This window comes from Cryptomeria japonica, chromosome 3 (assembly GCF_030272615.1).
Source record: "Cryptomeria japonica chromosome 3, Sugi_1.0, whole genome shotgun sequence".
NCBI classification, from domain to species: domain Eukaryota; kingdom Viridiplantae; phylum Streptophyta; class Pinopsida; order Cupressales; family Cupressaceae; genus Cryptomeria; species Cryptomeria japonica.
The window spans coordinates 607051025-607066783 of record NC_081407.1 but is presented as its reverse complement, the minus strand read 5'-3'; the positions used below and the strand labels follow the sequence as shown (position 1 = coordinate 607066783).

General features: G+C 36.4%; 1 protein-coding gene across 1 annotated transcript; it reads right to left on the bottom strand.

The window, feature by feature from the left end:
• Window positions 1–491: 491 nt before the first annotated feature.
• On the bottom strand, window positions 492–15160 carry LOC131063954 (pyruvate dehydrogenase E1 component subunit alpha-1, mitochondrial). Its single transcript, XM_057997958.2, has 8 exons — window positions 14235–15160; window positions 9177–9256; window positions 5249–5326; window positions 1538–1633; window positions 1285–1356; window positions 1123–1176; window positions 881–946; window positions 492–797 (listed from the first exon to the last, which is right to left on the bottom strand). The coding sequence occupies exons 1-8, from the start codon at window positions 14926–14928 to the stop codon at window positions 753–755; spliced, it is 1185 nt and encodes a 394-aa protein (XP_057853941.2). The 5' UTR covers window positions 14929–15160; the 3' UTR covers window positions 492–752.
• Window positions 15161–15759: the final 599 nt, after the last annotated feature.

Sequence of the window (15759 nt, the reverse complement as noted above, 5' to 3'; positions counted from 1 at the left end):
AACCTTAAAAAATATATGTTGAAGCAGAATATATAATTATTATTTATAAGAAAATAACGCGTCATTTCCAACAAGATGTTTGGTTGGCAATGATTCGTGCTCCAAAATCACGATCCGGCATCCTTGCAAGGCAAAAGTTTTCCATTTGAACTTCCTGTCATCAAGCTGTATCTACCTAACGTAAAAATTTGCCTCTAAAAATATTATAACTCTACCAAGATTTTGAACATAGAAAGTGTAAATTTCAAACCAAAATGCACATAAATTGATCTTTAATAGAAATCACTAGACTAACTGGATAATATTATCCAGTAGATGAGGTTCTAACAATTTGTGTTGCTAGGATGACATCCTTGTAAATTGTATTTTATATTTGCCTACAAGACAGCATGATGAGAAGGCATGATCCTTCGCTAAGGAGATTTAAAACAATTAAAAACAAACCAAATAAAAAACTTAAGATGTCATTACATCCAAAAAGATGTAGAGAGTAAATCAAAATTATATGCATTCCACCTCTTCATATAAACTGTCTTGACATGAAATAGCAAATAAACTTGAGACTGTAAGCCAGAACAGCACTTCCTGAAAGTGTTTATTCCAAGAAGCAAATAATCAATCCAAACATTGACTTTAACGATTGAGCAAGAACTGTTACATTCAATGAATAATGGTGTGGACTTCTGTCATGAAGTTGCTCTTATTTTCTGCTCACCGATAATACCAAAAAAATGGAAAAGGTCTGGCATTCATCAAGGCAATAAACCTTTAAAATCCTTCCTATCGGCACCATAGGCCTGCATATAACATAAAACCTTGGTCAGTTTCTAACGAATGAATAAATGCAACATATACACCGAAGGCTGATGATAATGTGTACCTCTACTCCAAATCCCTTAACGTAGACATGAGAGAAAAGCTCTGAAGAATCTGGCATTGGGCTTTCCTGTTTGATGCAATACATAATTGAAATAAAATACAAAAGAAATCTAAAAAATTTACCATCTGCTTTTAAGAGAATCTAAAATTCGACAAATGTAAGTTCAAATATCTAAATATTAGAATTTTGGAAAATGAATACGAATGCATAATAATGCCAGACTCCATGCATTTTGTGCATACCTTTGCTAGGGCGATTGCATCATCTACTTCTTTCTTAGCCTCTTTTTCAATATCCTATAATGTAAAAGTTAAAAAACAAAGCACGTTACAAATTGATTGGAACTTCAAACCCAAGCAATCACAGAAGGAAGAAAAATAGTTACAATTGAATCTATTTCATACCTTCAATTCAGCTGCTGAAGCTATGTTATGGAGTAGTACAAGTTTCCGTACCCTTTCAATTGGGTCACGCTCCTGCAACACAAGGTACCAAAATATGCTTTCTGTTTATTTGAAATTTATTATGACACCTAGAAGCAAGTATACTGCATTAAAAAACCAAAAAAATGAAGCAGGTGCAAAAAAAACAATAGGTAGTTAAATGCAAATCACTTTTTATATGATAGGTTTAAAATTCTTAAGCAGTTTGTCCTACCTGTCTAACACCTGATATTTCATCTCGGGTTCTGTAAGTACTTCCTGGATCTGACATTGAATGTCCATGATACCTATAGGTATCCATTTCAAGTATCTAAACCAATTCCAACAAAAGAAGCAAGGGATTGAACAAATAAAGTTAGCACGTTAAAAAATTGAATAAGTTTGTTTCATGTAAACACAATAAGAAGAGCACAACATAATGAATGTAAAAGGAAAATCCGTGTTACATGTGCTTCCAACCAAGATTTATATACTAGCCCATAGTTGTATAAGATTGCCAAGTTTGTACGTTCTATTGAGTTCAGTTTCTCTTTCCACAATTTTGTTTACAATAGAATCTAAATTTGAAAAATGTTTAGCATTTATAGAGTTGGATAGTTCTTATACCTGCATAGCTGTGCATGTATAGCACTTCTTGCACACAGAATATACTAAATATTAGAATTCATAATAAGCCCACAGCCCACAGTTTCTGCAACTGCTGGTTAATGCAAGAACCGATTACATAACCACCCCACTGATTTCATTTTCCCCTAGCAATTTCGTCTTCTGCACTGACATCTCTTCCTCTTCCCCGCATTATTCAATGAAAAACGCCCATTTCAAAGCATGTAGATTATTAAAAAAAGTTGCAAACATTGTGCAAAGGCTGGCACTTGTGTGATTCATCATGTGATCTCAAGGGGTAGCTAACAAATATAGCAAAACAGTCTGATAAAGAATGTGAAGAAGAAATCTCCTCACTTGACAAGTCCCTGAGCTTTTAGGGACCAAAAGCCTCCTTCGTGAGGAGGTCTGATCCATAAATCAGATCGAAGCAATTGCATGAGCAACAAAAATTGTTGCTTTCAATCGAAGTTATCAAAAGATTTATATTTCCTTGCCACATCAATTTTATAGCCAACAAGCAGTTATAAGTACTAAAGATGACCTTATCGTGGTCCAGAGCATCTCGAGGAAGTTAGAAAACAAAGGAGTTGATGAAGAAATAAAATATTTTTAATTGATAACAAAGTCGCTGGCTGTGGCAGGGATGTTTGTGTGATCAACTCCACAATTTTAGCAATAGTTGGTTCATGCAAGAGATGATTATGTGAACACCACCGCAATTATGTAACTACGATAGTAGGTTTGTTTTGGACCTACAATTTTGTCAGTTTGTCTCATGTGGTCAGGGCAACATTCCACAGGGATGAATACCTACCATAATGATCATATTCTATAGAAGGGGTCATCCCTGAAACATAATATACCCGTGCTTTCATTTGGTTGGTGGAGTTATTAGAAGTTGGGCTCTTTGTGTCATGTCTTGTGTTTTTAGTTGATTCCTCATTTTCAAACATTCAAGTCATGATTATTGTAATTCTTTACGTTTAGTTTTGGGCAAGGACCCCATTACATCCCTCACTATTTAATCATAAAATACTAATAGTTTTTTTTCGTTTCTTCCTTTTGAAATGCTTTGGTCAATAACAGTCCCTATCTCCACAATGATGTTGTAAGTCTTTTTTATCAGAATAAATGATATCTCTCTGTCACTATTTGTGGTTTCTTATGGGTAATATCTTCAAGTTCAAGTTCCGCTTTTCAATCCTGTGGAATGTTTGGTTACGTTTGGACTTAGCTGTGGGTGAACTTGCAGATGTTGCAGAAGCATGCAATCTCTTATTGCTGGTGAGATTGACGGTGAACAGCACTCCACTCTCTTCCAATTTTAAGCTCCATCTGCCTCTTTTATCTCTTCCAGATTAGCCCTTTGCTGGCCTCTCTCTCAAGATGGGCTTTGATCTTTAAGGTTTTCCTGTGGGATCTTGCACATTTCAGGGGGCTGCTCCTGCTCCTTTCTCCATGCATTTGTCATGGCCGAGAAAAATAGAAAAAATGCTGCATTACCCCCTGATGAGTTAGTAAAAAACCCTCATACGAGAGGCCAAAAACAAAGTCCAATGGCCTGCTGAGATGCTAAAAGCCCCTACCCGAGCTGGTTCTGGTTTCCTGAAGCAAATGGCTGTCCTGTCCCTAATTCCTTCCTGATATCCAGCAAATCAGACCATTTAATAATGTGATTGGTATCATTTATTTTGCCAAAACTTTGGCTCATTGGCAGTTTCAGAGCTACTCTCCTCACTGTTAAACAAACCATCCAGAAGAAATTGAAACCAGTTTTCTTCCCCACTACTGGTGATAAAATGTATCTTGCACCTTCCATTACCAAAGTCTGTCAAGCAGGGCAGCCTCCTGTTAAAGGATCCTTGGTTTGCTACCTCACAAGCCTACAACAAACTCACTGCTGACATTTCAAACTTGAAAGAATAAACAGCAACATAACATCAGAAGACCGATAACCTGATTGAGTTACATGTGCAACATTACTAGGGTATGTTAACAAAGTTCGGTACTATCTCATGCCAATGGATGACTAAAATAGAAAGCCTCTTCAAAGGCTAATATCATTGTTGAGATGAAAGATTTCCATTCTCTGGTCTGAGTCTGTAACATTCTATGCATTCATGATCTTGTATAAATGGACATTCAAATGATTATTAAGAATAGCATGTAAACCTGTACAAGCAATTATGATTTGCCTGCATAAGGCCTACTTGAACAGGCACTGCTGCATCCTATTGAAGAGTTTAGTTTGTGCTGCTTAAACTTTCCAACTAGCTAGAATGTAGAATACGTGATAACTATATTTACATTTGTGTGTAGCAGCTTTGCTCCACTAATTGACTCCCTTGCACTTGTTTGGTCTTCATTACATGTGTAGAATTCTGAAAACTTAGCTTAGGTAAACCTCCTTGGGAACAGTAAAAACAATGACATTCTTAGCATACAATTACCACTCACAAAAATAGTTCAGTTCAGGCAGTCTTCACCAGCAAGACAGCAGTCGTAGTCATTTGCCTGAAGCTAATTCATTCATACAGGAAGAACATCGTGTATTATGCTCCACCAAGTTACAGGGATGGGTATGGCAGGACGTGTTTCCGGTACGGGGTACTTTTGGGGGTACATTTGGGCCATTTTTTATGGGATGGCTATTAAAAAATAGAGAAATTTCAATATTCATATCATAACATTGTTAAAGCAGTCATCGTAGAGAAGATTAATGCTTTCATTGTCAATGTGCATACATACTATAAAAGAATTATAACAAAATGCCCAAAGGCTCCAAGTTTCAATTATAAAATGACAAAAACATAGAAAATATATGACTCTCCCTAATCAGCAGATACAATTGATAGGTCTATATCAGAATCATAATAGTAGTATAAGGGGCTGATTTAGGCAATGGAACCCCAAGTCCCCGAAACATTTCAGGGACAGGGATGGGGTCCAAGGCAGGGGACAGGTCCCCATGGAGCACAGGTATTATTTTAAAAGAGAAATTTCTGGATGCCAAATTCATCTTCTGTGAAGCTAGTATTTATTGTTGGGTCAACTCACTATATCAATGCAAAATCACTTATAACATTCAGCAATAGTTGCTCACATAAAGCTCAAACAACTGCTGTAAGCATTTTTTCCCAGAAGTATAAACCACTGAATAAACCAGACGCTATAAGCATTTTATGGTTAGTGAAAATAAGTTCATCTTGTAAAACTGTTTTTAAGAAGGTTTAAAGGTGCTCTAAGAACATAGAATCAATTTAGCACTTTTCACTGTACATAAAAAAATTGCATAACAGAAATTACAAATTCTTACAAGTGGTCCATTCTTTAATGCATGCTCCTTGGCATAACTAACAGCTTGCTTTACGGCAAGTACATCCATACCATCAACCTGATAAGGAAAACAAGATTTCAATTAATAAAGCAAGCAATCAAGACTTGTGAAAACATGTAGATTCTGAAGCCTTCGTAAATATTTATGAGGTAATTGATACAATTTTAAAATGAATATTGCGATAACAAATTTCCCAATGAATCATCCATATTGAACCAGAACATATGACAATCAGCAAAATCTTGGACATATGATTTTTCAATTTAACAAATAATTAACCAATGTTATATTCAGTTTCTTAATTTTAAGAAAGTTTTTATTAGTAAGGAACTAAGGACTGATCAATGTTACATTCAGTTTCTTGATTTTAAGAAAAAAATTATTAGTAAGCGTTAGAGGAAACAGTGAGCTAATGAGTTGGTCAATACTAAGTGGCTGGAAATTGCTTCAGAAGTCTTAAAAATCCTATATCGTCTAAAATGTTTCCAAATCTGCTTTAACTGATTGAAGAAAGTTTCAAATTAACAACACTGCATCGATTGCAAGAGGCATAAAAACTGTATTCAAATGAATTTAACAATCCACTAGCCAGTGTTGTTATTATTTAGAAAAGACAAGCCAACGACTCAGTCAAAGGTGCAAACAGAATATTCAAATGAATTTAACAATTGACTAGCCAGTATTGTTATTATTTAGAAAAGACAAGCCAACGACTCAGTCAAAGGTGCAAACAGAATATTCAAATGAATTTAACAATTGACTAGCCAGTGTTGTTATTATTTAGAAAAGGCAAACCAACGACTCAGTCAAAGGTGCAAACAGAAGGGTCTGTTAAAGATGGTAACTTCAGCAGATATCATACCTGCCGTATTTATGGTATTCTCGGGCTCTTATTTGTATTCAGTTTGCTTATTCTATAGCTGGAAATGTTTCAGTTTCATATTACATCTGTCAATGATCTTATTTCATGTATCGAAGTCTTTGAATGCTGTCACCGACTTCGTATTAGCTGGCAATACGTTTTCTTTCTCCCACTGGACTTCATCAGCTCTTGGTGTATGTCGGTGTGTAACTGACACCATCCTTATTGTCTCATCTTCCGCTTCTTCTTGAGGAGTCTATCGGTTATTGAAGTAGGTTATTTATTCATGTGCCATGGGCTATTTTTATGAGATGATTAACATTCCCTGAAGAGTCTTTTCTGTGATTTTGTATCTGCTATTATTTTCTGAGTTGATCATCTACATTCAGCTGTGATCATTGGAGTGCTCAGATTTATGTACTTATTTTGAGACTTCAATTAAATTATCTTTTGATGTGGCTGGGTTTTTCACCCTCAGGTGGAGGGTTTTCCCAAGATAATTTTCTGTGTTCTTGTTATCTTAAGCTTTCTTAGATTCTATTATCTGTGTCTATTGCATTCTGGTTCTATTTTTAACAGGGTCAACATATATAGTCGAATTTTGTTAAATTCATGCCCTAGATCAGTGATCAGATTTGTAACATTTAATTATGCCCTAGTTTATTAATCAGATTTGTAACATTTGATTATGCCCTAGTTTATTAATCAGATTTGTAATTTAGTAAACTATAATCTAGTAAACTCAAGAATGAAACAAGGAACCAAGAGACAAACACAAATACCCAAGGAAAACCTCCAAGGAGGAAAACCTAGCATTAAAGACCCACAGGTCAGATTATGTATTCACTCTTATTGCACAAATACAATACTTAGCTTGCTTTTCTGAATCTGATCTTTATATATCAGATCTGCCCTTTTTGCATGCTTCAAGACTGCACCAAAATGCCCTATATCCTCTTGAATAAGTTCGCCCAATCCTTGGACAAGTTCGCACAATCCTTGGATAAATTCGCACAACCTTCTTTAGTGATTTCGCACCTCTTGTTTGCAGAGCTAATTCGCTGATTTCATGGATAACTGAATTGTGTTTGTATTTGCCTAAGTTACCGGTACGTCTAGGTTTTCCCCCAAATCCGGATACGATTCGTCTTGGATTCGGGTTCGGATACAATTCGTCTTGGATTCGTCTTGGTTGACTTTCACGGAAGGAAAATGGGTTATTTAAACCCTAAAACAAAAACAGAAGACGTGCACGAGCAGACAGAAAATGCATTTCGGATTTGTCTTCGGCAACGCTTGTCTTCGTTTGTCTTCGGCTCACGACAACGGCTCACAGCTCACGACAATGGCTCACCGCTCACCGCTCACGACAACGGCTCACTGCTCACGGCTCATGGCTCACGACAACGCTCAGGCAACAGCTCACGACAATGCTCAGGCGACGGCAGTAGTTTCTTCATTTGTCCGAGTTGAACAAAAATGTTTTAGACAATGTAGTTTGTGCGAATGAATAACCATGACGGAATCCATGGATGCTGTTGCAAACCTTCATCGTTAATAATGGAATATATAAAATAGATTTTTAAAAAGTATTATACATTATCTTAATATATTGTCCCGTAACGTATATATTACTAGTTATATAATTAGATTACAAATTTAAAATAATATAAATTTTATAAGATATATTTAATATTAATTTATAATTAATATGTTTAATTTTTAATAATGAAATATATAAAATAGTTTATTTTAAAATTATTATACATTATATTAGTATATTGTTCGTAAAACTATATCTTAATAGTTATATAATAAAATTATAAGTTAAAAATAATATTAAATTTATAAAGTATATATTTAATATTAATATATATTTAATATATGTAATTTTTAATATATATAAATATTTTTTTAATTTAGAATTAATATATTTAAATTTTAATATACATATTTATGATTTTTATATGTTTTTTATACTAACGTACCCAAAACGTACCCAGCTCCCTCAAAAATTTTTTGCCGTACCTGCGTACCGTACCCACGTACCCGATTCCGATTCTGATTCCGATTCGGTAACTTAGGTATTTGCAATTTAACCTTTATTTATATGGGTCTTTCACCCATATATAATAGGTCGGCTTTAGTCCCTTTTGGCGCCAATTTGTGGCGTGGAGGATGGGGCCGGACTTGTCTTGGGGGCACGCTACCCCTTTAAGATAGGACCCAGTCCTAAATGGGTTCGGATGTTGCCTTGAGGCAATCTGAACCCATTTTCCCTAGTTATAAACAACAAATTTGACACTTTATAAAGGTAAGGTAAACTTGCCACTGCTTCAAACATGAGGCAAATTTGAATGCAAAATCATAGTAATATAGGACCAAGAAAACCAATTACAAATCTATTAAGGTTAACCGGAAACATCACCAAACCCAGAATGGTTCTAGGGATGAAAAGGCCTTAATCTTGGACTAGTTATTACACAATACATACAGATCTGCCAAGTTGTGGGTCATATTATCATGATTTGGGGATTTTAAACTTGAATATCTCTCTGTACAAATGCATCACTTTACTATTACACAGAAACTCCTTGGGCAACAATCAATTACAATGATGGGAACAAAACCACAGGCAGATATTTTAAAATTAATGCTCAATATGTTTGGTTACATTGAAGTTAAAATGCAGGCAATGACTGCCAAAAGATAAAACCATATCATCGATGTAAAACAAAATTAACAGACAAATATATTCCTCTTCTTGTTGGTATATTTATTTTTTGTTATTTTAGTATTACTTTTTTTCTCCATGAGCTGTCTTCACATACCTGGATATTGTACAAACACATGGACTCTAAGCAGATATGGCACAGAAAAATATGCATATCCTATATGTATCCAAATTGGTCCATTTCATAAATTGGTGACCATGGGGATTTGCAAGTGTATAGAGAAACTTAGGCAATGACTGTAGCTTAATTATTAGCAATAATAGAAAATATTAAAAATTAATATTCTAAAAGCTGTTGTCTAGAAACTAACCTTAAGACCAGGGGCATAATCTCCTCGCTTGTAGTATGCAGGTGATTTTGCAGCTCGCCATTCTGCAGTCCCCATTCCGTCTATGTAGTGAATACAAAATGGCATACAGTAAGAATCATTCATGGCAAACAGTATGAAACAAAATTAAGATTGTATCTCAACATGTCCAAATAGCCAAGCATATAATATTTAAATACAATTAAATGAGGACAGTTTAATAATACTAGTCACCAAAGTATCATTCATTGACAGGATAACTCAACAAATGGCTCTGTGAAAACTTCTCTCTCAGTATGTTGTGACACTATTACACTCCAAAACTGGATGTTGTTAGTCAATAAAGAATACTGGTACTGAAACGGGTACACCAAACTCCCTGAAAACATAAATAAATGAACTTTTAAGAAGATTACAATCTAAAGCATATTCCTCTGAACACCGTGTTCTTGAAAACTAATGTTCCAGGTTAAAACACCTGTTTCCAGAAGCAGGGATATTCTAGTGTTATCTTGACGGGGTCCCCCACTGTCATCCTAGGGACCATCTCCAAAGGGACCACTCCTTCCCCAGAACAGTCCTGCGGAGAAAGGGACTTCCCTGGGGGCATTTTACCCCCACTGGGAAGAACACCCTGCAATCTCAATGGCAGCACAAAGTATGTGCAGACATTCCTCAGCCATCCCAGTGCGCCTGGGGACATCCCATCCTGGGGACATCTGGGGATGTGCGGGAATCCCCTTACCATGCTTGCGCTTCCCTGTGTCCTCATAAAAGAAAACAGTTACATAATTTTGAAAAAACAAAACCTAAACTCTAAACCAATACCTGAAGAGGGGGCCACCAAGGCCCCTTGCCCTGTTACAGTTCTGACTACACTAGCCCATCTTCTATTGCATTCATTAAAATGTGGAATAGATGAGAGGGAGAGGTAGAGAAAGTCCCCAGCAAACTGTTAAAAATGTCATTTAAAATTTTAAAATTAAAGAGATGACTGTGCCATGAAGTTCCTTGTGGCCATTATGGCTTTAATTTTGCTTGGTGGCGAGGGCTCCACCACTCAACCCCACCTGTGTTGTTACAGGGAACAAGCCAGGGGCACTACCTCCAGGCCCCATTGTGGGCGCTGCCCCTAGATCCCCACTCTGGTTTTCAAAAAAACAAAATATAAAATTTAGTTTGGGCTGCACCAGATTAAATCTTAGGTACTTGAATTTCCATTTATACTTTTGGATTGCCATGTTATGCTGCTATGGTTAGAGTCGAATGATGCAAATATAGTTATTGTGAATATGCTTGGATTTCACACACGTACATTAGCACTGCAACTTAGTGTCAACCTCTTTGTCAAGTTCTATTCTCTAGGGAATCCCTTACTCAGAAACATGCTGAAGCTCCTAACTGATATTATAAAATGGCCCATCCCAAATTCGGCCAGCATTGGTGCATCTACCTTTTTTTGTTTGACAAATAGTATTGAAGCCTGGTATTCTTTTTTCAGATAATGAAGGCCATCAAATTTTATCATCTTTGAAAACAGTAACTGCAGAAACACTGCCAGAATTTGCTCAAAATGTTTACATCATAGCAGGCATTGAGAAACAACCCAAAAGATGATCTTATGAAATCTAATAGTGGAGGGTTGGTCAATGGTGCAATTTTTACTCTAGATAGGGGTGAAGACATATTGATATTCATTGTCTCTGATGCAAAATGTCATGCATCAGTACATGGTTTTTTAATATTGAGAGAAAAGTAAAATTATAGCTCAGTAGCAGCAAAGAGACTGACCACCAAAAATAATATAGGACTTCAGAATATGTGATGAACCCTTGCTGGTTCAACTCTTCAACCTGCTGTAATTTGTAGATCTTCTTTGTAATTCTAATTATTAAGATGGTCTTTCAGAAATAGACAAAAGTTGCAGAAGGGGATTTCTTTAATTTGCAACACATATCGAATTAATACATGAATTTAATCAACTGAAACAATAAACTGGAGAATTTAGAAGCATACCCGTAGGTCATTAGCCAATTTACTGAATTAAAAGAATTCAATCAGCAACTTACAAAGTTCTGATTTTTATTCTGAAACAATTCAGATCTGCTCTTATTTAATACTAAGACACCCAAACAGTGGAAGATGGCACCAATAAATGAGCAAGTTGTGCGTTTGGGAAAAGAAGTCTTCAAACCATAGAAGAACTAACAACAAAACAGTAAATAGGAAACCTACAACAAATATGCCTTGTAAGAAGAAAAATCTGCCGCAATTCAATTCAATTTGACTTCTGAATGAAGCCAACCAAGCTGCAAGGATTCGATTGATCTTTCACAATCTCAAAGCTACTGAATTCTGAAGAATGCACACTCTCCAAAACAGGCCCAAACCCTAGCCGCCATAGCCAAGTGCTCAAAAGAAATGTCAAATGCTCAATATCAATGAATGAGGTTTAATTTCCATCTTGGCTGCCTAAATACCCAAAAAGTACGATTTATGGCAATTAGGGATTTAAAAATCATAACTTGCTTTTAGGGTTCCCAACTTAACCCTAAAAGCAACGCCTAGCTTAGGAGATATTAATTTTTCACTTATATAAATTTAAGTGATGCACTTTGTGATTTTATATTAATATCATTAAAATATTAATTGCCTGTGGAACCACTTAAAAATTCATCTCTCTCATTATCGCTCGGAAACTGAATCTGTCAAAAGCTGAGGCCACAGTTCGCCACACCAATGAAAATAGGACCATGTCTGTTTTTAGCAGTTTTTTCTTAAAAATTAGGAAATCCTCATATAATGTCAGAAATTGATGAAATGAAGACTAGAACTGAACTCAACACTGAACTAGAACAAATAGACAGACCACTCCTCAAGATACTGCATTAATGACCCTTATCCATACCCTGTTAGCCTACAAGGGTCCAAAAATAGGCTAACTCCTCAAACCAATGTCCCTGACTAGGATGGGGACATTACAGAATACAATGTTCAAATACAAAACAGACTGAGAAAAACAAAATCAGAGCTAATACAGTATATATGATGACATGATGTAATACAACGAAAAATAATCTAGGACCTAACAATATGATGTTCAAATACAAAACAGACATATGAGGAAACCGAAATACAAATCAAAGCTAAAATAGTGTATCTGATGACAATATGTATTATCCAACCAAAAAAATTGCCCCATAAGCATAACCATAGAGAAAACTCTTTCAAAATTCTTATACAGCAACCCATCATTTCATTCAGACAGCCCTTAGTAGACTGAATCCTGTACTTGACAAATTCCTGTAGCCAGTCATCAGGGTACAGCCCGAAAGGAACAGAAGGATATAAAAGACTGGCTTCATTATCACTATCTGAAGAAGAAACAGATGAAATGGCAATTGGAGGAACATCAACAGGAGTGGAACTTGTTAGAATGCTAGTATCAACTTTATCAACATCAAAGATGTTTGATCCATCAGGACCACATCTTATTATCAACCATTTTGCGCATCTGCAGTCCAGCTACAAGTAACAAATTTTTGCTTGACGTGCTCCCCAGGAATACATCGGTACAATTTTGTGTAGATTTCAGCTTCTTATACTCATAACATTTAAATAAATGATAAATTGGAACTGCTTTTACTATGTTTGCAATTGATCTTTCAAATATTAATTTTTATATATCATCTGATTGATGTCTCCCCACCATCCTCAAATTTTAAGAAAAAAATTGTCATATCCAAAACTGAACCTCTGTCCTCAAAGACTCTATGGAACACAACAGAAAATCAGTTTTAGTATAATGCAAATCTCGTAAGAGATTTCTATCATTCTATGTTTAAAGTTTCCACATTTGAAATTTGGTGCAACGTTGTACAAAATTTAATCGTGACTGCCAATGGTTTTCTCTTGTTGCAGAATTTATCCAGCGTTCAACAATAGAAATGATCCTTTTCGTCACAGCAGATTTGATATGAATCATATGTTATATGCTTGAAGAACACAAGAAAAACTGCCTGGGCTGAATTCTTTGAAAATAACAATAAATATTTACTCCCAGCATAATTTTAGCAAACCGTTTATGCCAGAAATGCAGTTTGTTAATTCTTCTAGTGATTAGCCTTTTTAAATTGTTAACTCTTATGGCAGTTAGCCTTTCAGAGGCCATGGTTGAAATCAAGTCCCTTGGAGCTATTAAAAAAATGTTGTAAATTAATAGTACTGAATTTAACTGACAGGGTCCCTAACAGGCACACCCAGGTGTAACTTTTGATGGAATAGATATCCACCCATTTATTGCATGGAAGGCCAAGGTCACATCACAAAGGAAATTTACCAAATCTGAATTTAACTGACAGGGTCCCTAACAGGCACACCCAGGTGTAACTTTTGATGGAATAGATATCCACCCATTTATTACATGGAAGGCCAAGGTCACATCACAAAGGAAATTTACCAAAAATTTTCAATAAAATTAAAAGAAAGAGATGTGCAAGTTCTTAAGTCTTACAATCCTTATTCTCAGAAACAAGGATGGAGCCCCACTGCTGTTAATCCTAAATCTTAAAGTGTGAACTGCTGCCATAGAGTGTAAATCTTAGAACAAGTTGAAAAATCATCAGGGTTTGCGAAGCATAACAAAATCATCAGGGTTTGCGAAGCATAACCTAGATTTAAATCCAATGAGGCATACTTTAAGTTTTGAAACTGGAAAAAATACAATATCCAACTCTGTCAGGGTGGTGCAACCCAAAGGATCAGGCCAAACGAATATAGCACATTGATTTTATACATTCAAGGTTTCCAACTTATCCCATTAATAAGACCCCCAAAAAAGTGTACCATATGGATGACATCTAAGCCGAAGGTCACTCCGCCAAATACAAAATACAAAATTCAAGGAGAAGAATACACTGTAGCTAACTTTGAAATCTTACACCGATTATTCTTGCAGAAAGTAAAGAATGGATGGCATCTAAGCCTAAGCTCAACCCTCAAGGAAAACATTCCAAATTCAAAACGATGGAAAACATTGTAAAGCTAATTTTGAAATCTTACAGTGATTATTCTCGCAGACAAGAACAGAAGGCAAATTCCACAAGGCGGCAATATTGAGCGCCTCGAACAGCTGGCCCTGATTAGCGGCTCCATCTCCATACATGGTAAAGGTAACCGCTTCCGCCTTGTCATACTTCTGCGCAAAAGCCAGGCCGCAGCCCAGCGGAACCTGCGCACCCACAATCCCGTGCCCTCCGTAGAAGCCATTCTCCTTCTTATAAAAGTGCATGGACCCGCCCTTACCCTTGGAGCACCCATCCTTTCTCCCCATCAATTCCGAAAAAACCTCCATAAGCGTCCCGCCGCGCCCCAAAAAAAGGCAGTGATCTCTGTAGCCCGTAATGATGCAGTCGCTTCGTGTAATAGCCGCCTCCATACCTGCGCACACGGCTTCCTGCCCATCGTACAAGTGGCAAAACCCTCGGATAAGCTTTGATTTGTAAAGAGAATCAGCCGCGATCTCCATTCGCCGCATTAAAAACATGTCGCGGTAGAATTTTAAGAGCTCAGCAGCCGTCGTCGACACTATGCGCGAGGGAGGTTCGATCTGGTGCGATGTGAAAGGAAGAGTGGTTTCCACTTCGATAGGGGTGGAATTGTCCGTTGAAGAGAAGGGCCTGGCCGACAGGGAGCCTCTTAACAACGGATTTGAAGATACTGCTGTGCGCAGAAGCTTGACGGGGTTTCGAGCCATGGCTATGGCGAATTTCAGGTCCCGGATTTTATAACGTCCTTGTGCAGAGCCTTCCTTCGGCCGCTGCGAGAAGTTTTTCAGGCTCGCAGGAGATTCGATGGCATACAATTTGCCTGCGAGTTTAGAAAATTTGTGCTACCTGATGTTTGAGGCAGCGTTTGTTTACTTTTATGATGATGTCAGTTGAATGCTGTTTAGCCGAAGATTCTCCCGTTGAATGGAATGTGGAGCAGCCATGGTAGGTGAAAATGAGTCATATGGTTAGGTAGTCTAATGGTGAAAAATGGCAAACCCATGTCAATGTTTTTTTTGGAGTGATTTTTTTAACTAATAATCAATATTTTGTAGTAAATTTAATATGATTATATTTTATGACTATTTTAGAGTTTTGATTATGATTTCTAAATTAATTATTCGGTATTTAAAATTAGATATCTCGGTGTGAATCGGATTTAAGTACTTTTCATAGTCATGAATCTAAATGTTGAACTTTTTAAATTTAAATATTGTCAACCACGTCATAAGTCATTGTGAGTCAACCTAACATGCATTTGTGTTGATTTGAGTGTTTGGTTGTATATAATGATATTCACTCATTTACTTGGTATCATTTTGGAGATCATACAAGAGTTGTGCAAGGACTTGTCATCGAATATTTGTGAGAGAAACACGGGAAATTATCATAAAATTACATTAGCATACATCATTGTGGGTTCATTATATGTTTTCTTGTTGTCTTTGATCCTTGTTTAGAGCCATAAATTTAGTCAATTAGGGGTTTGACTCAAGAGAAATTGACCCTCAATTCAACAAATACCCTAATAGTGTTCC

What these genes read in the sequence shown, in the direction of transcription:
- LOC131063954 (XM_057997958.2), bottom strand. Translation starts at nt 14,928, where the DNA reads ATGGCTCGAAACCCCGTCAAGCTTCTGCGCACAGCAGTATCTTCAAAT. An exon ending in ATTATGCCCCTGGTCTTAAG is followed by an intron (nt 5,327 to 9,176) that starts GTTAGTTTCTAG and finishes TTTCCTTATCAG; the next exon opens with GTTGATGGTATGGATGTACT. An exon ending in AAATATCAGGTGTTAGACAG is followed by an intron (nt 1,357 to 1,537) that starts GTAGGACAAACT and finishes CTTGTGTTGCAG; the next exon opens with GAGCGTGACCCAATTGAAAG.